Source organism: Lepidothrix coronata, unplaced genomic scaffold (assembly GCF_001604755.1).
Source record: "Lepidothrix coronata isolate B3197 unplaced genomic scaffold, Lepidothrix_coronata-1.0 Scaffold1, whole genome shotgun sequence".
Taxonomy (NCBI): domain Eukaryota; kingdom Metazoa; phylum Chordata; class Aves; order Passeriformes; family Pipridae; genus Lepidothrix; species Lepidothrix coronata.
In genome coordinates this window covers 5,973,068-5,998,215 of record NW_016690181.1, presented here as the reverse complement: position 1 = coordinate 5,998,215, position 25,148 = coordinate 5,973,068, and the positions used below count along the sequence as shown (strand labels likewise).

The window sequence follows — 25,148 nt, the reverse complement described above, 5'->3', positions numbered from 1 at the left end:
AGTTGTGGATGCCCCATCCCTGTGAGTTTTCAAGGGCAGGTTGGATGGGGCTCTGAGCCACCTGGTCTGGTAAAAGGTGTCCATGCCCACAGCAGGGAGGGTTGGAACTAGATGATCTTTAAGGTCCCTTCCAGCCCAAACCATTCTGTAGTTCTATGATAAGATGATTGATTCTATGATTCTGTGTGCTATGCAAGAGCTTCAAAAAGATCACCTCACCCAGCACACATCTGTACCATGCTGTTTAAAACACTTTGTTGGCTTTTCAGGCAGAAGAGGGAAAACTGAGTTCCTGGGTGAGTGCTAAATAGCATGCAGATTTGGCAGGGTACGATGACCCCTGCAAGGAGATGGAGTGGGTGCCTAAGGAAAGGCTGAGGGTTGAGAATTCCACACAAGGCATCTTGCCTCACCCCAGCGTTAGGATCAACTCAGCAGTGGACAAGGTGTCTTGAGAGATTTGTTGACATGTATAACTGGTTCTTGTAGACATCTTCATTTAACAGGATGGATAATGAAGATTATGTTCTTAGGTATTCTACTTTTTGCCTTCAGTGTGCACTGGGGCAGGGTGTCGTAATTTGAGGCTGTGGATTTAGGCAAAGACATGCTGCAGTGCTCAGCACCGCAAGAGCCAGGCCCTTTTTTGAATCTGGCCTCACCTCAGTAAGTGTGAGTAATGATAATAGAGGCATGAGAGCAGAATGACTGTACAGAAGGGAGAGCTGCTCTTGACTTGCTAGACTGAAAAACGTATTTGTAAAGGGATAAAATTAGTGTTGGGTACAAGAATGCCATTTAATGAAACAAATGACTACACTTCTTCTCAGTGGCACGAAAAACACGTGACATATCCCAGATAACCAGCAGTCCCCCATTCTGCTTTAAGAGTTGCTGCAGAGCTTTGTCTCCTTTTGATATATTCCTCTCTGTAGTTCTACATCCTTATTTTTTGTTCATTATTGTTGCATTTTTTACTCATGCATGTCTTTACTCCTTTAGCTTTCCTGAATACTTCTCTTTTGTCTCTCTTGTGATCTGCCATACAGCTTGGCCACCTTCCATGTGATGGAGCAATGTAGCCGACTTGTGGGTTGACTTAGGCTTGCATCACCATCCTGACCCGGGTTGCATCGGCAGTCATCTGGAACTGACTACATGCCTGAACTGATAAAAGATGCTGTGGAAATACGGATCTCTGGGGCCTTTGCAAGGTATCTTCATATATATGCGTGTATGCATGTTGATGTGTGAGTACATTCAAAATGCCTATCTGTTCTATCAGCTCAGCTGACTGAGTGCTCCTTTGGGATTTGCTGCTGCTTAAGGCAAATGGGAACAGACCTGGAAAGCTCAGGGGAATACTGGGATTGACCCTGAGAAGGGGGATATGCCTGTTGCCTAGGAATACCCATAAGCAAGAGATCCAAAACCCCTCACTCGACCTTTGTATAGTTCTTTCCCTTCCAGTGAGTCCCTTTCCCTGCCTGTGACTCATCTTCTTCTAAATGTAGCTTCTGTAAGCTTCTCAGAGGACTGCCTTTCCCTCTGAACAGAGTAGCATAAAAAATAGCAACACTGTTGAATAACCAGTATTATTTTTTAACACAAAAAACATAAGGGCTGCCTTGCTGTATCTGTGCTTCTCTGTCAACGGATTTATCAGTTCCCTCGACAGAACAGCGGGGCAGGTTCTGTCCTGACCCACGACAAGAAGGTTGTTCAGAGAAGAGGTCTCAGGAGCAGCACAACTGCAGTGCAGTGGGGGGTAGACGTTACAATAAAAGATGAGCAGGCTCTGACAAAGGCCAACACATCTTCCATGGCACCCATGTACTTACTTCCCTATTTCTGACCGATTTGTAATTGGCAGCATCCCCTTAGTAACTGCAGTGTGGCTTATGTGAATGTCCAGTAGGAAGCTGCCTGCTCCCTTCAGCAGGTTATTCAACACCCATCTCCTTTTCTCCAGCCTCTACATACACTGTCCAGCTGCCCAGTCCACTTCCGTTCTCAACTCTTGGTGACACTTCCGTTCTCAACTCTTGGTGACACTGCAGCTCTCGTGTTGTCTTCAACTTGTAGTAGATCTCTTACTCTGGGCAAACTGGTACCTTTTCTCTTTTCAGATGCTTGTGCCATATCCTGTCTCTTTGTTCCCTGGTCCTCTGGAGGACAAAAGAGTGAGAATCAGCAGTGTGTCACTTATCCTGCAAACACTTTGAGAACTGCTTTGACAGCCAGTGGAAGAAAATAGTGTGATGTGGTCACAGCAAGCACGTGTTCTTTCTAACAATTTACAATTGCACAATGATCCCATTGAGAGTGATACTCAAACCTCCCTCTGATTACCTGTTCTTTTCTCTTTCTGTAACAACATTGTTTCTTTCCAACACAGGAGTGTTTATGCAGAAATGTCAAGATTCTTTACACAGATTACAGTAGGTTTACAAATTAAGGAAAAACTGGTATGGAACAAGAGGAAAATAATCCCAGCATTTTGCACTTAATTGTAATCAAAATCCTGTCTTTGGAGGGTGTTATGTCAAATATACACTTGGTGAGGCCTATGAGGATTTTCCCTGTGTAACGGCAAGAGTTAGCCCTAGCATATCACACTATTCTAAAAATGGTGTCCAGTAAGCAATAGGTGGCCACTCTTGGAAAAAAATCAGGAAAAAATTGGTGAAACCTGGATCCTCTGCAGTGTCACTTTCACAGTTGAGTGACTGACAAACAAAAGCAAAGAAAAAGACCCAGTGGGCTAAATCACCATGAGGTTGGATTCCCCCTGTTGTGGAATTGAACAAAATCCAGCAACGTTCCCTTCTATTAGGTCTGATGTAAATGCTGTATGGTAAAGACTAATTTCTAAAAGTCAGCTGTAAACCTATAGGTCAGCCAATAAGACAGAGACTCGACACATTTTTCATTGTGAAGTGTATGATAGTTTCAAGCCTTTAATCAACGTCACTGCAGACAGTATATTGTTGAATCCAATGGAACTGGAATCCTGCTATGAGTTTAATTGTTTTCCACAAGTAGAACAGAAGCCTTTGATTTCTGTTAATTATGTATCTACGTGAAAAACTATTTTGTGTGTATATATATTTAACAACAGGAAATGTAACACATATTTGTTTTTATTAAACTAATAAAAGGGATAAACCTATCAAAGCATGTTTTCATTTAATTTCTTTGGTCTTGTTTCCCTTAGCATGAAACATGAAAGGTCATTAAGTTCAACCTCATGTATCTCAGGACACACAGGTCTTTCTATGAGATAATTGACATCATACAAAAGCATCTTGTTTCTAAATGAGAACTTTGAGGTTGCAATAGTCCTTGTAACTGCAATCAACCATGGTTGGGTTGAGGCCTCAAGGTGCAACACTCGAGGTACTACTTACCTGTTGCAATTAGGGTGGCACCTTGCATGAGATCTTTCCAAACTCTTGCAAATGTAATCCCTGCATTGAGAAGCTCATGCTTTATGAACAATGAGCAGCAAAAGGTTAGGAAACATGGAATAGGACAAGGAGAGAGAAATTGTAGAGCTCTTGTAAATCCATTCAGTTCATAGTAAGCAGTCTGCAGAAGTGGGATCTCTAAAGGGTAGCCAGATCTGTAGCATGTTGGGGTTTGGCAGATCTGTAGCATGTTGGGGTTTGGCAGATCTGTAGCATGTTGGTTCTCCACCTCCTGGAGGAGAACATGGTGTGTGGAAAGTCATGCAAAGGAGAGAGTGAGGGGAACTGGCACATGGCTGCAGCCTGGCAGCAGTGCTTTAGCAGAGGCAAGGGTGGCATGGGAAGATGGAAGTTCCTGAAAACTGTCTGGTGGCAAAGCTATGTGTAGATGCTCATGAACACAGGTGTCACCAGCTTGAGTGGCTCTGGCAGCAGCTGGAGAAACAGCAAGAGGAAGAGAGCAATGTAATAAAATTGATGGATGAGGAAGATGAACTCTACGTTTGTTTTGGATTCAGGTGGGATTTTTGGTGGGGTATCTGGGAAGGCCAAATTGGGCTCTCCTAGGTGTCAGAGCAGCGTGGTAAGAGGATGAAGTCTGAGGCAGAGTGGTGCTTTGGTATTGCTTGGAGATCTTCAGCAGTAGTGGCTGGATTTGGGTATGACCTGTTTGCCAGTGCAGGGGAGAAAGGAAAGGCAACATCAAAACTGCCCCCTATTCTACCTGTTGTCAGTCTCTCAGATGTATGCTCCAAAAATCCTCATCTAGAGAATGTTTCTTACTGCTTGAAATTAAGTCATTGTCAAAGAAATGGTATGAAAGGTTTGTTTTCTAGAAAAAGATTTTGACACTGAGAGTTGCAGGAGGCTCTCTTTAAAAACTGTGGTTCCCTCCACCTCCACGGGACTTCTCTTGCATTTCGGTTGACCCGCACATTGCACCAAGACGCCACTGATTTTTCTTCTTCCTCAGCCACTCCCGCCCTCCAGCCTGTTCAGGCACTACATCTCAACCATGAGCTATTTCAGGACTTCAGCCTCCCACACCTCTCCTGTCCCACCTCCTTCCCATCTCAGGCTCCCTCCTGGAAGGGCGGGATAAGCCCAGGGGCCGTACGCGCTGTACGGGTGGCACAGCCCCAGCGGGTGGCTGGACTGGGGCAGAAGGCAGCGCAGCTTCGCGCTCTTCTCTGCCACCATGGAAAGGGCCACGGAGAGTGTGCATGTGCGTGTGTGTGTGTGTCATTTCAGAGGTGTCTCCTACACTTCCCCCGAGTCCAGGCGTTCCAGACCCATCGCGCGTGGGGCTGTGGGAGCGAAGTCGTGTCAAACGGGCAGGTGAAGGACGGCGGGGAAGAGCAAGTCCAGGCGTAGTGCAGCAAGTGAGGAAATATGTCAGGAGGCCTCCGCTGCCCCTGGATCTTGCCGGGGGAGGCAGATCGAGGCAGGTCAGAGGGAGAGCGCTGCCAGCCCCGCGTCGCGTGGGCAGCCGTGGCGGCCGGGCTGTGGTGCCCAGCCGCGCTTTGCCCCGTGCCATGTTCCCCGTGCCCCCCCGGCCGTGCCGTGTCGATTCCATCGCGGGGCCGCTCCGGGGGCTAGCGCAGTGCGAGGCGGGGGAGGGGAACCCAGGGACACATTCGGGTGCCGGGCGGAGCCTGAGCATTTTATGAATGGGCTCATATGACGTCATGAGGGCGGGAAGAGAGGACCCGTCCTCCACCAATCCTGCGAGGCCTCCGCGCTGCGGGGCCAATCGAAGCGCGGTCTCGGGGTGACGGCCATCCTCGCCGGCCAATGGAGGCAGGAGAGCGGTGGCGACCACGTGGGGCGCAGGCCGCAAGTAGTACGGGGGCGTGTGGCCGGGCGGCCTCGGGGCGGGCGGGCCCGGCCGCGTTGCCGGGTTACCCGGTGCCTGAGCGGCCCCTCCGCCAATCGCGGCGGGGCGGGGGCGGGCGCCGTGACGGCTGCGGGGCGGCGGTGGCCGGGAGGGCTCAGTCCGGCCGCGGCAGCCTCCGCAGCATGGTGGTTCCCGCCGCGCTCCCGGCCGCCGGCCTCCTCTACTGGGTGGGCGCGCTGGGCGCTCTGTACGCGGCGGCGCTGGCCTCGTACCGCCTTCTGGCCGGCCTCCGCGTCTGGGTGCTGGGCAGCGGCGCTGCCGCCGTGGGGCCGGCGCTGGGCGCCTGGGCAGGTGAGTGCGCGTCCCGGCCGCCCCCACCGCGGTTCCTTCCCCTCCGTCCCCCCGGGCCGGGGCAGAGCACCACGGGGCAGCGCGGCGGCGGCCTCGGCCCGGCGGGGAGGGGGCGCGGGGCGCTTCTCGTGGTGAGCGCGGGTGGCGGGCACCGGCATCGAGGGAAGCGGCGGAGCGCCCGGGGGGCGGCAGCGGGTCCCGGGGCGGGCCGGTCTGGGGCAGCAGCCGAGGGGCCCGCGGGTACCGCCGCCCGGCCGGGCGCGCTGCCGCGGAGCCGGTCTCAGGCTCCCCGCGAAATCTGCGGGTGCTGAGAGAAGCTCCAGTTGTTGGGATTTTGTGCGCTGGCGGGCGGGCGGGCACGGCGTGTTTGAACTTGGTCCCGGCCGAGCACGCAGCGCGGCCCCGGGTCCGCGCGGCTGATCCCGGTCTCGGTCCCGGTCCGCATTCCCGGCGCGCGCCGCCCCCTCCGCGCCGGCCTCGCGCCTCATCGCTGACGTCACGCCCGCCCCGTCCCCGCCGCCCCCGGAGCAGCGGCGGCTCCCGGTGCAGCGGCAGCGGGAACAGCCAGCCCCGTGCCCGGCCGCGGCGGCACCGGGAGCAGCAGCGCTGGGCCGCGGCCGATACCCGGGCGGGCGGGGGCAGCCGCGGCTGCCCCGGGAGGAGCGGAGGGCGAGGGAACAATCGTGCCGGGAGCGGCGGGCGAACAGCGCGAAACTTGTGCCAGCCCCGCCTGCTCCAGCAGCCCGTCCGCTCCGCGGTCCCGGTCCAAGGAAGGGCTGAAGCTGAGTGGCCGCTCCTTTGTAAGGGGTGACAGTAGTGGTGGCCGGGAGGGGGTGTCGACAGCGTTTCACTGACATCCCAGAAATACAGCAGCGCAGGGGAAGTACAGCAGAGGCTGGTGCCAGGGGATCACCAGTGCTACGCTGCACTAACTTTTCTCATTTCTTCGATTCCTGGTCACAGGAGGCACAGTTTTTTCCATCTGAGTCTGACATTGCCACTGCAGCTTTGAAGTTAAGATGAGGCTTTAGAAAGGGCTTCTCTGCCGGTGTAACAGATCAGGCCAAGAGAGTTTTCAGTTCCATTCCTCCCAAAGGCAGTGGGAAGGACAAGTCCTAAACCTAATTGGGAATTGATAAGGTGGGCCATAAGAAGAATTGCAAACTGTAAGAGCTGTGAGTCTAAGATGAGATGATAGTTTAAAAGGCTGCACAAGGTATTTCCTTCCCTCAAGGGGAGTAGGAGGACATCAAGTGCTCAGATGCTGCAGCTGCTTCCAGGTGGCAGACCTGTAGGTGCAGCAGCCCCGCAACAAGCTGGTAGGTTGCTGGGCTAATGATGGTGCTTCCTGATAATCTTCAGCCAACACAGAACTGGTGCTTCAGCCAACACAGAACTCGTATATGAACACATGGTCGGGCAGTCGAATTTCAGTTTGTGTGAGACACCAGTAAAGCAGTAATGCTACTGGCAGCACACATAATGCCAGAACGTGTCATGAGTCCTGCGTGCACGGGTTTGAAATGCAGCAGCAGTGCCTTGGACAAGCTGTAGCTTTACATACAAATGAATAAGGCCCATGTCTTCCTCCCAGCTAAAGAAATGGAATGCCTGTTAAAGATATGGTTGGCACAGGAGACCCAAACCCTCTTTGACTTTCTGATGTTAGTTTTAAATATATTACTTACTGCATTATCAGTTGCCTGCTGACTTGTGGTGCATCACAGAAGTCTTGGTGGCCACTTTAGCTTGTTTTGCATTGTCACACATGTGGAAGTTTGCAGTGCTTGAGCCAAATGCCAGCTTATCAGCTGGAACCACAAACTGCAGACAACAGATCTTCCCACAATCACATCCTTAGATGTTCAGAGAACTGCAATGCAAATGTCCTCCGTCACTGGTTTGTACAAGTGCAGGCAGCAGCAGGCCACTGTATGTGGCCAGTGGCTACTCAAAAATTATTCTTTCTCTTTGCCATGGTCATGATCTTCAAGACATGGAGGAAGAGGAGCGTTGGCAGGACAGCTAAATTCCCTGTTTGTTGCTCTGCTCTGAAGTGGAAGCACTGCTGCGGTGTCAAGGAGCATGGAGAAATAGGGTGATGGTGCCTGCTGATTTGGACTTGAGCTGTCACTGTGGCTGACAACATTTGGCCATCGTGAGCTAGCTGTTGTGTATCCTCTGTGTGCAGCTTATGCAGGCGAGATGCTGCTTTATTGGGACAGCTGCTGTAATCTCTCGCTGAAATGAGGAGAGGTTGTTGTAATCTAAATAAGCACTGGGGTGGTTTGCCCTGAAGCACATTGTGGCACCAGCAATAGTCTGGCCAGGTTGTCTGTTTTCTCTCCTAAAAAGGAGTATAAGGCACAGCTTGCAGATATGTTGGGTCACCTTGAGAATCAGCGAATTACTAAGTCATACTGTAGGAAGAAGTGCATTTCCTGTTTTTCTGGTCTTTTAAAAACTAGTGGGTTTGATGCTAATTGACTATACTATAGTTATGTGTTCTTTCTACTGCAGGACTAGAAAGCAACTTTAAAACAATTCTGAAACACAAACACTTTTGTAAGGGCTTCTTACCGCCCTTTACCTCTTCTGCATGTCTGAAAATGACTTGGAAATTCTTTCCTTGTTTTCTTAGAATTTTTTTTGGATGCCTATATTCAGTTGCTTCTATCTATGCTCTGTCTAATTTTCTGGTATTTAGAAGGAGGGGATTTGAGGAGGAGGAACAACTGGATGAACCAGTAATGTACTCTGAGAAAATCAGGTTTGTACTACTTGAAATAGCATCTCTTTTGACCAAAAGTTAATTTTTCTAAAGTTGCACTTCTGTGTGAAAGTCTGTATGCAGCTTTTCCAATTTACCCTCTGCATAACTTGCATCTGGCATGATTTTTGGCTACTGTACAGTGAATGGACGTTGGGTGGATGTTATTTCAATGTGATATTTCTGGGTACATCTTGAGCGAGTATGCAGTGAAAACTTGTGGGTTCAATGCTCTGCCTTTAATGTGCCTCATAAATTGGTAGCAGAAGATAACAGCTCCCTTGATTGAAAAACAGTTTAGCTAAAGAAACCACAGACTTGACAGGAGCAGCATGCCAAGGAGTCATTCTGAAATCACCAAGAATACAGCAAAGATGTGGCTGCTCTCCTGCCTTCCTCTAGACAGGCAGATCTGTTGATGGTGCTGCTAGTTGTGATCCATAGTGGTATTTCCTTAGGTTGGATGAGTGTACTATTCTTCTCCCATTGATGGTAGTGGCAGGCAGCCACCTTGCTTCTCTGCCATTGACAATTGGGTGTATTCTGGAGTACAGAGTGTCTGGAGCGGGGAACTGTCTGCTGCTGTCATAGCTCCCATTTGGAGAGTTGCCTTGTCTCCTATTTTAGGAAGTCACCTCTTTTTCTGGAAAACATGAAATAATTTTTCTGTCCCTTTCCTTCAGTAACTTGGTGAAATTAATTCAAAATCCTGTGGTAATTCAGACTGAGAGGGACCTCAGGAGGCCTCTACTTCAACCTCCTGTTTGGAGCAGGGTCAGCTGTGAGATCAGGCCAGTTTGCTATATGCAAATAATCAACTTTGTATATTCAAAATACACTGTCACTGCAAGTTGTATTGATCTGGTGCTCTAAAGTGCCTGACATCTTGGTTGCGTCAATACCTGGTTGTGTAGATACCTAAACTTTTTATTTATTTTTTTCCTGGCTCAAAATCGCAAACATGTTGATGAGAAATATATTTTTTCCCTGATTTGATGTAACTGAAGTGATGTGTTAAGTGGAAACAAAGTTTATTTTGATTGTGTAATTGTCCATATGACACTCAAAGAAAAGTCCTGTTTTCTTTCAAGCCTCACAATGACTTAAAAAAGCACCCACTTCTTCCCCCAGTGCCTTTGATAGAGACATGGTTGAATAATCGTACATTTAGTGGTTACAAAATGTCTGATAGTGGTGATGCTTTCTCATGTGGTGAATACAGCTGTACAGTTGTATTGGGGCCAACAAACGTTTGTGAAGATGAGCTTGCCTTAATTAAGCTTCTTGGAGTTTATTCACTAACATGCAAAATTAACTAAATGTGGGCAATTTGCTCTAAATTTCCTAAAAAAGAATTTGTAAGAGGTTGTTAATCAGGATGGTGCTCTCAACTCCCTCTAACTTCCTGTGATTTGAATTTAGACAAAACCCCCTTATTCAGTCTTAAACTGTTCTTTTCCTGTGTAAATGTTTAACAAATAACTTGTTGGAGCAGCAGCGAAGCTGGGTGAACCTCTCTGCCTTCTTGTCGGCTTCTTTTAACTTCTTTTATTTAACCTGGGCTATGCATAGTCCAGCATCTAAAAATAGCAACTTGTGTACCAGGGCCACTAAGGAAGGCATGAAAAATGTATGTAACTGGGTACATGAGCAGTGGAGTAGATACTTATTTGTGTCTCTATGGTCAGGTCTTTTAAAAATTAAGAATATGAGGGGTGATTCCCAAACTCTGGCAAGCAGGTTGGGGTAATAACAAGATCTATAAGTCAGACCTTAACAATAATATTCTTAAATTAATAAATGTGATGCTTATGTGAAGAGGAAGAAGACTAGCTGGATTTTGTACTTGTCAATGTTTTGAGTTAGATTCCATCTATAAGATTATGCTTCCTGTGGTGTCTGGAAACGGTGTGTTATGAAACAGACCCTGATCCTTATGAAGTTCGTGGGATATCATTAATGAAATGTCAGATGATAAATTATGTTAACAACAATTTAAGAACTCCATACAAAGGGCATTCACTTTAGTGCTGACCATGTGCTAACTTGTTGATGACTGAGCAGCTTTCACAAGCAATGTTGTTTTCCAAACTCAGTAGCATCAAGTGAAATAGTTACCTGAAGGCTTCTTTGTTTTCTGCAAGTAGGTTTCAGTCCCTGTTGCACAACTGAGTGCAGTCTTGATTTGCAGGTGTTTCACAATGTGCAGTGATATAGTGTAGACCATGTCACAAATCACTGTTGCACAAATCACTGTGCAACACTAGTGCAATGTGTGGTGACGGTGTAGTTAGTAGGGAAGTGAAAGGAATTCAGCCTGCTCTCCCTGCAGGATGTGAGAGGAGAGGCTCTGCCCAACTCCCAGTTTTCCCTACATGCAAGTGCTTGGCTGGTGTGTGCAAAGCTTTAGGGAAAGCTTTTGGTTCTCTTGTTCTTTAGCAGAATCACTTATTCAGAGATTTATCATCTTCAGCACTTCAGATCCATTGGAAAGGTTTTCTGGCCTTGTTCTTGATTCTGAATTCTACACAAACACTTCTACCCTTGTGTGAAATAAAGCATGGCACTCATCAACATATAAAGTAATGTTAAGAAAGTGTGAAAATATGCTAGTTTGCTTGTAACTAACTCGTGATCGTGACAGCTCAAGAGAAATGTGCAGCCTGAACTTGGAGCATGTTTTGCTTTTTTGTATGGCTATTTGCACAGTGCTTCTGAAGGGTTATGCATTGAAGAGTGGTTTTGAGAACAAGCTGGTGCTAGTGTCCTAATCCTCTCTGAACTTCCCAGGAGTGCTTCTCCAGTGTGTGTGGCTTTTGCTTTTCCTGTTTGCCATGTAATGTTTCCAAGTATCCATCCTGAATTTTCTCTAGTAAAAAAGTTAGCTGTCTCCCTTTAGTCATCAATCCTATTTATAATTGGTAATTTAGAAGACTTCTGTCAGTGTCTCCCTCCCGCTTGCTCCTTGTTGGACTAAGCAAGCAATGCTCTTCCAGAGCAACCCAGGAGAAGTGGGATCTCTGACCCTGTTTCTCTAGACTCAGCAGCTTGCATTGTGTGGTGCTTGAGTGGGCTGCAACTCCTTCAGAGACCTTGCAGCTCTTGGTGAGTCAGGGAGATTCTCTAGTATTTTTTACGTAGGCTACTGCTACTAACATATCCTAAAATTAGTTTTGCTTCCTGACAGTGTAAAGGAATGCTGTTTTCTACAATTTTGCTTTATTTCTGCTGCTTGACTGCATCTTTCAGGTGTTTTCCTTTGCACATGATGTTACTGTTTAAAATCTCTGCTTAGTAGGATTGCTCAACACTTGTTGCGTTGAGTGCTCCTTCTTGCAATCTGTGCTCAGAAGAGGAGTGGGAGAGCAAATTCTCCACCCAGAAGTCCACAGTCTCATCTCCAGTTCTGATGTATCCCCGCTGATGGACTTCAGCCTTCTACTTCAGGCTTGTGCCAGGACACTAAAGGTGTATGTGTGGGCACCACCATCAATCAGCATCAATCAGGCTCATAATCTCCAGCTCTGGAGTTTGATTCAGAATATGAACAAGCATTGCCGTGTTTAACTGCAGGAACAGAGATGTATGGGAAGAAGGGTTAAATGCTGTAGTACAGTTTCTCTACCTCCAAAAAAAAAAAAAAAGCTAATGATGTGTGGAGGACAGATGTTTGCATTAAGGTGAAAAGAATACCCATCTCTGATAAACAGCCTGAGAGGGAAATGCTTGAAAATTTATTAGCCTGGGGGATGAATAGCTGTGTTATTTTAAGCCAGCTCATTCTCTCAACCTTCTGTGTGTTTTAAAGTAGGGATACTTGTAATGGAAACTGGTTAATTAAAACTAGAGAATTTATACAAGGATGTAATCTAGAGTAGTATCTTTCTCCTGTTTCTTTATTTTCCTTTTTTGTCCAGTGTACTTCCCTCCCTTTGGGAAGATTATCTGTGAAGCACCCTGGTGACAGCAAGGAAAGGCCTTGTGTACAAGTGAGGAGCACAGAAGTGTCTCCAGCAAAGAAGTCCAAGTGGAGTTGTGCTGGGTGTTACTGCCAGTTGGGTAAATACTCTCCTGTGTGAAGAACAAGTAAGCTAGGAAGCCCTGAAGGTGAGAGGGTAGAGCTGAGAGTGTAGTTTGGGGGAAACTGCAGTAGTTCTCCACCTGGGAATAGTTTTTTGGTAGGTGGGTGAAACACGTTGTTCTTGGTCTTGTGAATCACAGAATATGCTGAATTGGAAGGGATCCACAAGGATCCTTGAGTCCAACTCCTGGCCCTGCACAGGACCATCCCCAAGAGTCACACCATGTGCCTGAGAGTATCGTCCAAACACTTCTTGAACTCTGTCAGGTTAGTGCTGTGACCACTTCCCTGGGGAGCCTGTTCCAGTGCCCAACCACCCTCTGGGTGAAGAACCTATTTGTGATATCCAACCTAAACCTCCTCTGACACAACTTCAGAGCATTCCCTTGGGTCCTGTCACTGGGCACCGCAGAGAGGTGGTGGAGAGGAGAAGACCCCTCTTCCCCTCACAAAGAAGTTGTAAACTGTGATGAGGTCTTCCTTCAGTCTCCTCCAGGCTGAATATATTCATCCCTAATACATATGGTTGGGATGATCATGTCTGCTATGAAAGGGATGATAGTAAGAAAGTATCTCCTAATTATTCAAACAGAAATGCCAAATGTGATTCTGTAGGCTTGTATATGAATACAAATGTGGGATAAACACTATAACTGGTAGGTAAAGCATCTCGTGTTGGGCTTGCATGGTTTAATTACTTGCCTAATTAGATTTAGGATTGCTGCTTGTAGTTTCAGATGACTTCTGTTGCTCACTTACTGGTAGACTTTAGAAAACCAGGGTTTCTAAAGAAAAGCAAAAGATTTTTCAGATTGAGTACATTAATATCTGAAAATGCTAGAACTGGAACAATTTGAGTTCCTTCCCCTGTAGTACTTTTAATTGTACCAAAGAATTCTATCTTAAATCTTCTTTTTTTTTTTGACTCCTGATTATTTAACCTTAATGTGATATATTGTTTTTCAATCTGTGCAACTTCCAGATTCCTGGAGTTGAAGTCTAGAGCAGTACACCATCAGCCACTGAGTGAGTCATTAGCAGAGCTGAAATCCTGATCCACAATATAAGCTTCTCCAGCTAACATGGCAAAAGAGCTATATACAAAATTTCCTGCTGAGCTTCTAATTTACTCCCTTACCCTCAGCAACAGATGGTGACACCTAAAATCCTGGGGTTTGGTTGTGGGTTTTGAAAGAATCCTCATGTGTAGCAGTTCTTCAAACTAGAGTTGAGATGTCCAGAAGTTGAGCCTCAGGGAAAATAGTGCCTGTTCCATTGTTTCTTGTATTTCTTTTCCCATTTTTATTACCCTCCCTGCTTCTTTCTCTCTTGAGGGTTCTCTTGTTTTTTTGCTCATGACTCAGTTGCTTCTCAGTTGTGGGAGACAGCTGGGTGGCTCAGATTCAAGCATGGTTTGCATACGTGCAGAACTTACTGTCTATTTGACTGTACAGATTTGGGTTTGGTTGCATCTTTGGTTTTTTTCTGTTTTTTATACCTCGCTTCTGTTTTCTCCTCCTAAGTAATCATGAGCTGCGTTTTCTAGGAGGGCGTATTCCATCAATCATGGCAGTACCTGAGGAACAGCTGGGCTTCCACTTCTTGAGGAGCTCTCTACTTACTGGACAAGGAAGAGCAGAGTTGGGGAGCTCAGCTCTAGGGATGTTAATCACAAAGATTTTTTCCAAAGGATTTTCATGTGTGTTAGAAGACTACCACTGAAGCAGAAAGGGAGAAAGGCTGTAATGAAAGAAGGGGACTGGGACATGAGGGATAAACTCAGTGGGGCAAAGGTTTTTATTGTTGAGGGGGGAGGAGCTTTTTGTGCAGAAACTGAAGAATTTGGTCTCTTTCCAAAGTGTCTAGTCCCTGCTTTTAGGTGCAGAGATGTGGAAGAATGTGTGTAGATACAGAAAGCAGAAGGCGGAGAACTACCTGTAGTTCTACAGTTGCTGCTACCCAATCAATGCTTGCATGCTGTTCTTCTCCGTACTCTAGTTCACCAAAAAGACCCAGTTTCATGTTCCTTGTCTGTGACTGGCTGGTCTGTTTGTCCAAAACTCTTCTCTTGTATCTGTTCTCATCTCTGGAAGACCTGTTTCCCATAGGCTTTGGTCCATCTGCTCCCTTCTCCAGGATTCTTATCCTGCCAGCAAAGGTGCTTGAGCTATAAATTTGTAACTTACTATTGTTTTTCACAAATATATTTTCTTGAAAAATACAGTACTCGTGATGTCTGAGTCCTATCTGCCACAAGAGCTCTCCATCTCCAGAGTGTGACGAGTAGAGGTGATTCATCATGGCTTAAAAGTCAGATCTCCCAATTCAGAATATTCTGTGACTCAGTGACTCTAACAGGAGTGAGGAGCAGCAACCAGGATAGGGCAGTAGATGATCACTGCACTGCTGGAAAAAGCTGCTACCCTGTCAGTAGTTGAACAAGCTATTAGAGTTAGGGTGTCTTGCAGTTTGTTCCTGCCCTCAGATGTCCTGCATGTCCAAGCTAGTGTTTGTCTTGCATGGCAGAAAGGAATGTGTATTCTTATCATTTTACAGGTGTTCTAATACCAACTCTTTACCTCAGTATTTTTGTCCTGGTAGACCCAGATCTATGTCAAAACTTTTGGGGCTCCGCAACTTTTTGTTGGTTCCTAGATTTGGATATAGAATACTCCATTTGGTGGACTGGTTCTTCATCTTTGCTATTTATTGCCAGTTCTTGGGTGTTCACTCCAACCTTCACAGCCTTGTTCATGTCCCTTACATTGGAATCAGTGGTGTCAGTTTATAAATGAGATGCCTTCAGTCACAAGACTGAGTGTGTGGTTTTACATCATGGCTTTCTGATGTAAAAGTTTGGTGTGAAGAGAGAAGGTAGATGGAGAACTCTGCTCTTGCTTTTTTCCTCCTTAAGCTGGCACTGATGTTGGTCTCTTTGTGCGATGATCTGGTTAAGGAGTCTACCCTGCAGAAAATTAGTCACTTGGGGCTATTTATGCTCCATAGACTGCTTTGGTCATATGAATTTCAGTGCTGGTGCAACAGAAAGGAAACCTGGCAGTATTATGAAACTATATATTGAGGATACAGTTGAGCCCATTGGTCAGCTCGAATTGCTCCAAGACCAGGCTGCCGCCAAAAGAATTGCTGCTGCTGTAGTCACTGGCTGTGAGCTCTCGGTGCTTCCCTTATATTGCCTCCAGTCAATGTGTGGCTGTGGTGGTGTGAGTGAGGTCTGCTTGTGTGGCTGACAACTAACTCTGCAAGAAAGACCAGCTGTAGGTAGCTGGGTCAGCTTACTGAGCTGCCTGAAAAGCAACTGGCAAAGAGATGCTGAGGAAGCAGGTAAGAATGGATGGCGGGGTGACATCCTGCAGCTACACTGGCTGAAATGGAGCCTAAAACTGCAGGAGGAGCGTGTTTTCAGTTCTGTTGCTTGGTCCCATCTTAATGGGCTATTCCAGAGTCCCGTTTTGCTTGGTTTTTTGTGGGTCAAGATGGGTGGCATGTACCTCTTGTGGGTTTGAGAGGATTGTTTGTGAGTTGCAGAGTATGGTTTTGGAAGTCCTTGCTAACAGATTTAACTAGCTCCTTTCCTTTTCCAAAACTAGAATAATGGTCTTGTATTGATTTGATAGCTAGGGTATTAATTTTAAGACATAAAACTTTTTGTCATTCCTTCTACAGTAGTTTAGTATTCTTTTTTTTTTTTATAAAACTTTTTGTCATTCCTTCTACAGTAGTTTAGTATTCTTTTCTTTCTGTGATCTTGTCCTTAAGGACAGACTGGTTGTGTTTGGCTGTATTTCAGGATCTTGTTCTGTTAACCAAAATCTTGACGTTTTACAGTGTTTGAAAATGGGATGTGGGATGTGGTAGGGAATCTGTAAATCTAAAAGTCTTTGTAATCCAAGAAATTTTAGTAAAATGAAAGAAGTGAATTTTCAAGCTGCCACCTATGCAGAATTGTGGTAGCATCTCATCACAGCTGGATTTGTCACTTCTATGCTATTGCTGGTTTTGTTTAAATCGAAGTGTAGAATTGCTGATATAAAACATTGCCTTGGCAACATCTGAAAATAATGCATTTGTTCAGAGAAATGTTAGTGTGACATACCAGTATAGACTAGCTTGTTTCAGTCAGTGTAAGTAAGCTTTGGATTGAAACCATGTTTCTTGTACAATAACCTAGAATTTGTCTCTTCAAACTTACTTTCAGCACAAATTCTGTACAAAGTGAGGAAGTAGATTTGAGTAAGAGTATATCTTATTTCATAAATGTATATTGTTTTAAAATAGCCTTTACTGTAGAAATTGGTTTACATTTTCATTTTAGGGTCTTATTTTGGGGGGAATTGGTCATATGGCATGCCATTCAAAACTTTTAATGCCCAATGTGGTACTATATGCATATACTTATTAGCTGTGGATTTTCTGCGGTCTGAACTTTTGCCCTTATTCCTAAATCTTGGAGTAGTGATACTGTTCTTTAAAAAGCCCTTTCTCCCTTCTCCTCCTTTCTCCCTTCTCCTCCTTTCTCCCTTCTCCCTCTCTTCCTTAAGGTGTCTTAGTTCCTTTGATACAAGCTACTTCCTCTAGCCACAATGGCCACTTTCAGCATGAATGATGTACCTAAGTTTAGTGCTGTGTTAGTTTGCATGTGCAGTGGGCTGCTCGGCCTCTAACAGTGACCTGACCAGACTGTGCTGTGCCCCAGTTGGCCCATGTTCGTCCTGTCCACATTCTGGTGCTTGTGGAACAGCAGTATTTTGGTGAGGTGGCACTAGCTGTCTGAACACATTGTAAGAAAGGTTTGCAGGACCTGAAGAAGAGCAGCAGAGATGCTGGAGCGTTTCCCATTGGCGAAAGGGAGCTTTGTGCAATTTTGAGGGGTCTTTTGAGAGAGAGCTAGAAGGACCTGTGGGTAATAAAGCTCTTTTGTGATTCTGATCAGTGGACTAAAGGTACCAAGATCAGTCTATGCAGAGGTGGTAAGAACAACCTCCATTGTTTCTAATGTCTAACTTCTAAAGGAGGATTTTCTCTTGGACCAGAGAGGGAAGTTCCATACTTGGCCCCCAGTCTCACTCAGAGAGGAGTTGGGGGGGCACTACTGAAAACCTTTTCTGTTGTGGAACTTATAAGCTTTTCTAAATCAAAGAGTCCTTGGAAAGTTGGGATAGGGGAGCTACAAGGATGGGATGTCAAAAAAGGAAGGAAAGGATCAAATAGGAGGGAGATGGGGCAGGAGGTACCTGAAGTCAAACTGGGAGCCAGTGGGGTGCACCCTATTGTGGATGCCGCTTTCCAGAGAATCCAGGCAGTTAGTAGAGACTATTCTCCCTTCATAGCATTGCACCTGTGGACAGAAGGTTTTGCTGGAAGTTCCTCTGAGCTACCGTTTTTCTGAGCCATGACTGCTGGTCTGCTAGCTTGGGACAAGCTGAAGAGTCCTGTTGCCACTTGCTTGAGTGGACTGTGTAAATAAAAAGGGAGGTTGGAGAGATTGCAATGAAGACCTTGGAAGGAGATTGTGGTGTACCTTCCCAGGGGGTTGCTGCATTCTTGGTGTGACTATCCATAGAAGTGTCCACCTTGCCAGGAGCAGAGGACATGGTGAACAGTGCTGCGTCTGTGCCAGTGTTCTCTGATGGAGGCAGGGTTCAGTGGGACCTGAAATCCATGTGGAATGCGGGCTGGCCTGGAGGTCCTTCCCTCTACCGGGAACGTGTGCCGAGCTGTCTTGTGTTTGGGACACGAGCACGCAGGGCTGTTGGCAGCGAGCTCAGGCTCCTCTGTGAAGGCCGGCTGGGGAGAACCGCTGGGGCAGGCGGCAGCGAGGGATATGGGGAATGCTATCGGCTGGGCTCCAGCTGAGCACACGTGGGCTGGGCTGGGCTGCGAAGGGCGCGCTGGTGGCACCGGGCTCGTGCTGCTGGAAGCCAGGCGCTCGGGAAGGGTCGGCTGCCGGCCAGCAACGGGGATCTCCAGCGCCCCGGTAACGTGCGTTCTTAGTGCCAGAGGGCTGATGGCAGTGCGCGCCGTGGTGCGGGCGTGCTGGGATGAGTGTGTGGGAACAGGACGTGCTCCTCGCCGCCCGGGCCGGGGCATCACGCGTGGGCGCAGAGAAGGGGCCGCAGGGCGCCGTCGGTGCCGCGTCCGTCTGTCGGTCCGTCTGTCCGTCCGCTCCCTCCCCCGCCCGCCGCGGCGCCGCAGCGCCCCCTGCCGGCCCCGCGCGGCGCGCGGGAGGTGCGGGCGCTCGGGGCCCGCGGGGCCGCCCCGCCGCCCTCCCGCGGCATCGGCCTCGCCCCCGCGGCCTCCGGTGGGCGGTGGGGAAGCCCGCCCCGCTCCCGGGGGACCCGCTCCGCACGGGTGGAGGCCGCCCCCACGAAGGGTTAACGCCGCCTCACCTCAGCCGCCCCGGCCGCGGCGGGCGGGGGCGGGGGAGCGGTGCCGTCACTGCGGCGGCTCCCGCGCCGTTACCTAACCGGTGACATAACGCGCTCTCTCTGCTCCGCTCAAGGAACGCCTGGGGCCATCACGGGGGCTGGGTCTCAGACCCTGTGGGGAGGTGACGGGGCCGCTGTGAACCCGGCCGGGGGCGCCTGGCTTCCTCCGCCTGCATTCCCGCTCTTCCCAAGCCGCCCCCGCTTCCCCCCGCCCGCCCGGAGGGGAGAGGGGCTGCCCCGGCCGGGAGCTCTCCCCTTGTCCTCCTCCCGAAGTTTCCCGAGCGGCTGCCGGCGAGCCGGGCGGGCAGTGAATCGGAGGGGCCGCCATCCCCCGCCGCTGCCCCGTGGGAGGGGGGACACGCCAGCCTGGGGTCCGCGGCCGCCTCGCGTGACAGGGACACTGACAGGGACACTGGCTGGTCCACGTGCGGCCGGGGGGGCAGGGGCAGCCTGCACCAGCCCATGCAGTGCCCGCAGGCGCTTCCTCTGCCTTCCTGCTCTGCCAGGGAGAAGAAAGTGCATCGAATCAATTGTAGCTGAAACATTTAAGGAGGCTTGATGGGAACCCTATTTCCATGGGAAAATCTGGGGAGTTTTCCACCGGGGGAAATACTGCAAGTTTTCAAGAGCTGGGAGTGAAATATAGAAGGCATCGGTGGGCGTTTCTTTATTTAGAAACGGGAAGGCAAAGGCAGTGTTGCCTGAGTTCTTCCTTAAATCTTTAAGGCAAACACCTATTGCAAAACAGTGCCGATACGAATAAAACAGACCAGGATTTCTAGAGCGCTTTAACGTAAGAGTCTCCCTAATGCGTGATGGTAATTTATCGAGGGCATTTCTCATGAGACAGCTGTTGCCTTCTAAATTGATTAACTTGGGCGTGTTAATATTATATTCATCTCCTTGCCCCCCTCCCCCCCCGATAGATAAAAATATTCAATTAAAGCAAATGTAATTAAGAGCGTGGGATGAAAGGGACCTCAGTGGAACAATAATTACCAAATATGCTCATTTTAGCTAAAACTGCATCTATATTTTAGGGTCAAAAAAACCACAGAGCAGTGCTCAGATTTACTCTGTTTGCAGCACTGCATCGTTGCCTTTCAGTTCTGCGCGACCCCCTTTTTATGAATGGTGGGTTGTGCTCGATTGAGGAGACGGGTCCGCTCGCTGCTCCTGCGTCGGCTGCGGGCAGAGGGCGCTGCTGAGGCCCGAGCGCGGCTCAATGCGGAGAGGCGAGTCCGGCTCCGAAAGGCGCGGCTCGGGCTGGGCTCAGCCGCTGCTCCGCAGCTGCAGTGCACAAAAGCAACATGATCGGCTGACTTCTAGTTTAAACAAAATTGCCCTTCTGTATCGGTTTCCAGTGCAAAGGCTAGAAGGCAAAACGTGGACTTGAAACAAAACACTGTGGAGTACCTCACGCTTGTTGTAGGCAATGTATCTTTTGAAGATAAGTTTAATGGCTTTTCATCAACTTCAGTGTCTTATTTTTTTGGTATAAACCATCTCTTTGAATAGATTGTTTCTCATCGTAATTAGGTAACTTTCAAAGATGCTAGAAATTTACATTCTTCTAGTGCTACTTCTCTACATTTTTAAGAATTGCCTTTATAAGATCTCGACAACTGAATAAAGACTTGCAGCTAACAGCATCTTTTATCTGTGTTTGGCCTTACATCTTTTAACAGAACATCGTTTTCTAAATATACTCCTGAAGCCATCTTTGTCTCTGACAACATGAGAAGCTGTTTCCAGTACAACTGGAAATGGAGAGGGCTCCACTTTTTAACAGAAATAAGTCTTATTTAGAATTAGAGGTTATAAAAGGTTTAGAGCCATTCCTAGCATAGTGTAAACATGCTTACGAGCTTCTTATGGATCTTGGAGTGCATGCAATCATGCTTGAACCTGTGAGAGAGGACACCCTGAGGGGTGTCTTCTTCTCTACTACTTTAGCAGTTGGTTTGAGCAACATTGCACAGATACTTCCTTCCATAGTAGCAAGGGAAAAGGGTCATATTTGATATTGTTTTGTGTCTTGGATAGCAACAGGCAGCTTAAATGGTCCAGTCCACTTTTTTTTGTCCTTGGAAACTGAAGATCTGGGTGACCTGACATTTTGGATCTTTCCATTCAGTTAGAGTAGAAGCATATTATTGTATCTTCTAGTAGAATGTTATCTCTAAACAAGATGATATCGGTTCTTGCTTAATGTGAACTACTTTGCTAATTAGCCTAGGTGGCTTCCTATTCTAAACCTTACAATTTTATTATCCCTTTTAAGTGCTGGAGGCTTTCACCTGTAGTGGTCACATCAGTTTCTATCTGCATTTATCTTAGACAAGCTGCATAGAGATGTAATAAGGATTGTGAACGTCCTGCAGTCCCACAGTTCTGCAGCCTCAAGTGAGGAGCAGTGGGCTGGGTGAAAGGGAGCAGCAATTTCAGCCTCTCATGACACTAGTGTTTCTCCTCTCTGTGTCTAACATGACATCTTGTGCTGCTGCTGTGCTTTTACTGTCTCAGTAAAACCACTAGGAACTGGTTATGGGAACTGGCCTGGTCTCCTGGCTTGTCATTGTTCCTGTAGTGCAGGAGTGGAGCAGATGTACACTTGTTTCCTGTTGTATATACATTGAAGGGCCTGAACTGGCATTCTGCACTTGTCATCTTCCTGCCACCTTTACAAGGCCTCGTAAAATTCCCAGTGTGATGTTTCCCATACTGCTGTTTAGGGGTTTCAGATATGGAACTCTCTGTGCTTCAACTTCCTTACTTTTGAGCAGGTTGCATGGTTTGGGCATGAGTCTTGTTGCCACTTCAGCTGCTCTGCAGAGTCCTTATTTTCATTCCTCTGTGTCCCTAGAGCAAATGCTACCTTCTCAGTGTACAGCTTGTTTTAACATTGCTTCTAGCCAAAATGAATAAAATATCACTGGGTGTCTTCCTGCTCAGTTTCTGTTGTACTTCTGAGCAGTCAGGATCTTTGAGAGAGCTTCTGAATGAATTCTCTCCAAGTCTCACCTCTCTTCAGCTGGATTTCTTTTTCCCAGATAGGCTGCAGATGTTACAAATTCTCCCTACATTGGCTTCCCCGTGCTTGTGTTGGAGGGCAAAGAAGTAAATATGTATAGTGTGGGTGGTGGGGAGGTAAAACTTTACTGCTTCAAACAAGAAGTAGAGAGTTGTCAAGCTTTCCTATTTCTTTCTTGGGTGGTATGTGACATCATGAGAACTCATGAAGAGGGGAAGATCTTTGCTCTATCACAATCTGTTAATGCACTGTAGGATCTGAGGTGTAAAACCTGGAAACATGATATACATAGGCAAATTCCTCCTGAGCCCTAAATACTGGCCATGAGTGATAAATGGATGGTCTGAAATAGTAGGTAAGAGCTGTTATATGTCCCCTGCCTGTGTTAAGCAAAGGACTCAAATTCTGCATAGCAGCAGGTTGGGCTAATGGATTTATTAATATATTTTGTCTATGACCACAAGTTCAAAATGCAAGGTGTATTTTTTTTAGAGCTGTTGCATGTCTTCCTCTCCCATAGGCCCCTGGAGGTAAGAGGTCAAACAAAAGTAGTTTCTTGGGTAGTTCTGACTTTGGGATTAACTCTGGGTTTTTTGGAAGAGAGCAGGTAGAACTAGAATTTTTAGGGGGTCAGCACAAAACTTATCCATAAGCTTGAATCTGTTACGTGGAAGTCCATGTGGCTATTGCAGAACATAAAGGATCCACAGATCCAAAGAGCTGGAAACTCCCTATTCTATTTTAAAAATAATTTAAAAAGCCTTAGCACTTGAGGAACTCTCCTTGTTTTTTAGAATTTTTAGTTGTTGAAACAGTCACATAGCAGAAATTTGTCTTAACAGTTGTCTGTTAGACACAAGAATGTCTAAAAAGATCTCCAAGAAAGGAAACAGCTTTTGGAAGGATTAGATGTATTAGCTTTGTGGGCTTTTCAAAGTCTTCACAAAAATTCAGCAAGGAAATCAAGCTGCTTTGTATTTCAATAGAAATTCAAGAGGTCAGAAAATATCTATACAGTGTTGCGTAACTTTCTTGTCACATATAGTGCAGGGCAGGTGTATTTGCTGATGGATGTATAGATACAGATTTTCTCTTCACATGTAAAATCTGTCTCTTTCTTGGAAGATAAAACTTAAAAAAGGGTGACTTATGTGGGTAATATGCTGGTGCAGAGAATGGGAAGGTGACAATGCAGGGTTATTAGGTATCTTGAAACACGTTTTAGTATGGCTTGGGCTCTTAAATTAAAGGTTCTGGGAGAGCCCTTGCAGCTATTGCATCACTTGCTAAAAATAGCATCTATACTGCATAAGGCGGCCTGTCTGCAGTGTGGATAGTCTTGAGAAATTAGTGCTTCTTTTGAATGATGTTCAGTCATTTTTCCCTCTCAGCTAAGCAGATTTTTAATCTAAATTGTGATAGAGAATGAAGTAAAGCATTTTATTTTCTGTCTCTGGGGTTGGGGTGAGTCTGAAAATAGCATTGTCCACAGTTCTGTCTGCAGCATGATTCTAAAAATATATTTTTAAGCTTACTGAAATTACAGTTTAAAGACACTAATAAACATGTTCTTATATTGTAATTGTCAGGGGAAGGGAAGGAAAAAATTGCTTTGTGCAGCATGAGGTAGTCTGCTGTTCTCATCAATCACTTAAAATTTGGCAGTGTTTTTTTTTAAATTGCAATTATACAATGCAAGTGAAGTATAATGCTAATCTAAATTCTTACTAAAAACCCCCCAGAAATCCCAAATCCCTTCTCTTGAAAATAGAAGGTATGTTCTACAGTGTTTTTTTAACTTCTCTTATTCTGAAATCTTAGTCAAGATATACCAGCAAAGGAGTGTTTGTATTCCAGTGGTGTTGCTGAACCAGACAGGTCTGCAGCATAGCATTTTATTTTTAGACTCTAGGTTGCCATTTTTATCCTGTAAAAAATATTCATCAGTGTCTGGGTGACAGGCCATCAGTTTTTATAAATGTGTCACACCGCATTTTTTCCACCTCTCTCTATTTCTCCTTTTATGTCCTGCTGTATACATTTCTTTTTTTGGGGAAAAGGGAGAGGAGGAATGAGGGTATGGATTTTAATTCATGCATTAGATTTTTCAATTCACAGGTCTTTAGTGTCACACTGTTCATTCATCTCCTGTACTTGGCCGCTTACGCAGCTTTGCTTATTGTCTGCAATGGATGAACTGCTCTGGTGCACAGAGCGGGGGCATGGGAAGGGACAAAACAGGTTTGCTGCCAGACTGATCACCTTAACTGCCCTCTCTCTGCTCACCCCAAAATACCCTGTTGTGGCAGTGCTGTTGAGAAATAGTTTCATGTATGGTTTTGGGGTGTTTGTTAGGTATAAAATTACTTCACGGAGAAGCTACTCAAGATCTCTTTGCAATAAATTTATATAGGCCAGCTGACTTCTAACAATAGAAGATGGGAGATCTCTTCTGGTCTGGGATATTGAGAAGTGCATGGCTCAAAGCAAAACAGTTTTGGGATGGTGAGGCAGTAACTCCACTGAGTATGAATCTGTAGCACAAATTTCATGGCAGTAGTGCCATATTACAGTTGCTTTCTAGGGTGCTGGACTTCTGAACCTCCATAGCACAGCTGTCCTGTATGTGTGTAGAAAGCCTTAGGCTTTCAGGAAGAATTGCTCCTCATGTCCTTGAAGAGCCATCTAGGTTGGCAAGGAACTATTGTCATCAGAGCAATTGGTACTGCTGCTGGCCCTTTCTTTTTTCCCCTGAACCCAAACATGGGAATCTTACTGTAGCAGTGATAGGAGCTTGCTTCTGAGCGACTCTTTGCTGCTTTGGTGGTGTTGGAGAAGAGTTGTTGCTTGTGGGACGTGGCAGCCAGGAACAACTTGCTGCTGAAGCTGAGTTAGCTCATGGCCTAAGGGGGACTCACCTAGGAGGATGGTGGGTTTCATACTAGTCTGGCTGCGTACTAAGGTTTTACCTGAATGACGTGATCTCAAATGCTAAAAGGGAACTGAGAGAAACGAGTGAAAAGGGTGCAAATACTCTATTAGGAGTTAAAGGACTGAGTCAACTCTGTCCTGATTAGTTTTATTTATAATTTTAAAAGTTTTTGAAGTCTTTAGTCACTGGTACCCAAGATGGCTTGTTCAGGCAGGGCCAAACTT

General features: G+C 46.7%; 1 protein-coding gene and 1 long non-coding RNA gene across 2 annotated transcripts in view; both read left to right on the top strand.

Annotated features, from left to right (window-relative positions):
* The window catches only part of LOC108496744, a 75,980-nt gene extending 72,808 nt beyond the window's left edge, over nt 1-3,172 (top strand). The window contains exons 4-5 of the long non-coding RNA XR_001874570.1: nt 1,050-1,214; nt 2,130-3,172. This is a non-coding gene — a long non-coding RNA (uncharacterized LOC108496744). The remainder of the gene's footprint in view (nt 1-1,049; nt 1,215-2,129) is intronic.
* A 2,092-nt stretch (nt 3,173-5,264) lies between these two features.
* The window catches only part of HSD17B12 (hydroxysteroid 17-beta dehydrogenase 12), an 85,632-nt gene continuing 65,748 nt past the window's right edge, over nt 5,265-25,148 (top strand). The window contains 3 exon segments of the mRNA XM_017811181.1: nt 5,265-5,332; nt 5,334-5,482; nt 5,485-5,658. Coding sequence (XP_017666670.1) covers nt 5,265-5,332; nt 5,334-5,482; nt 5,485-5,658 — 391 coding nt within the window.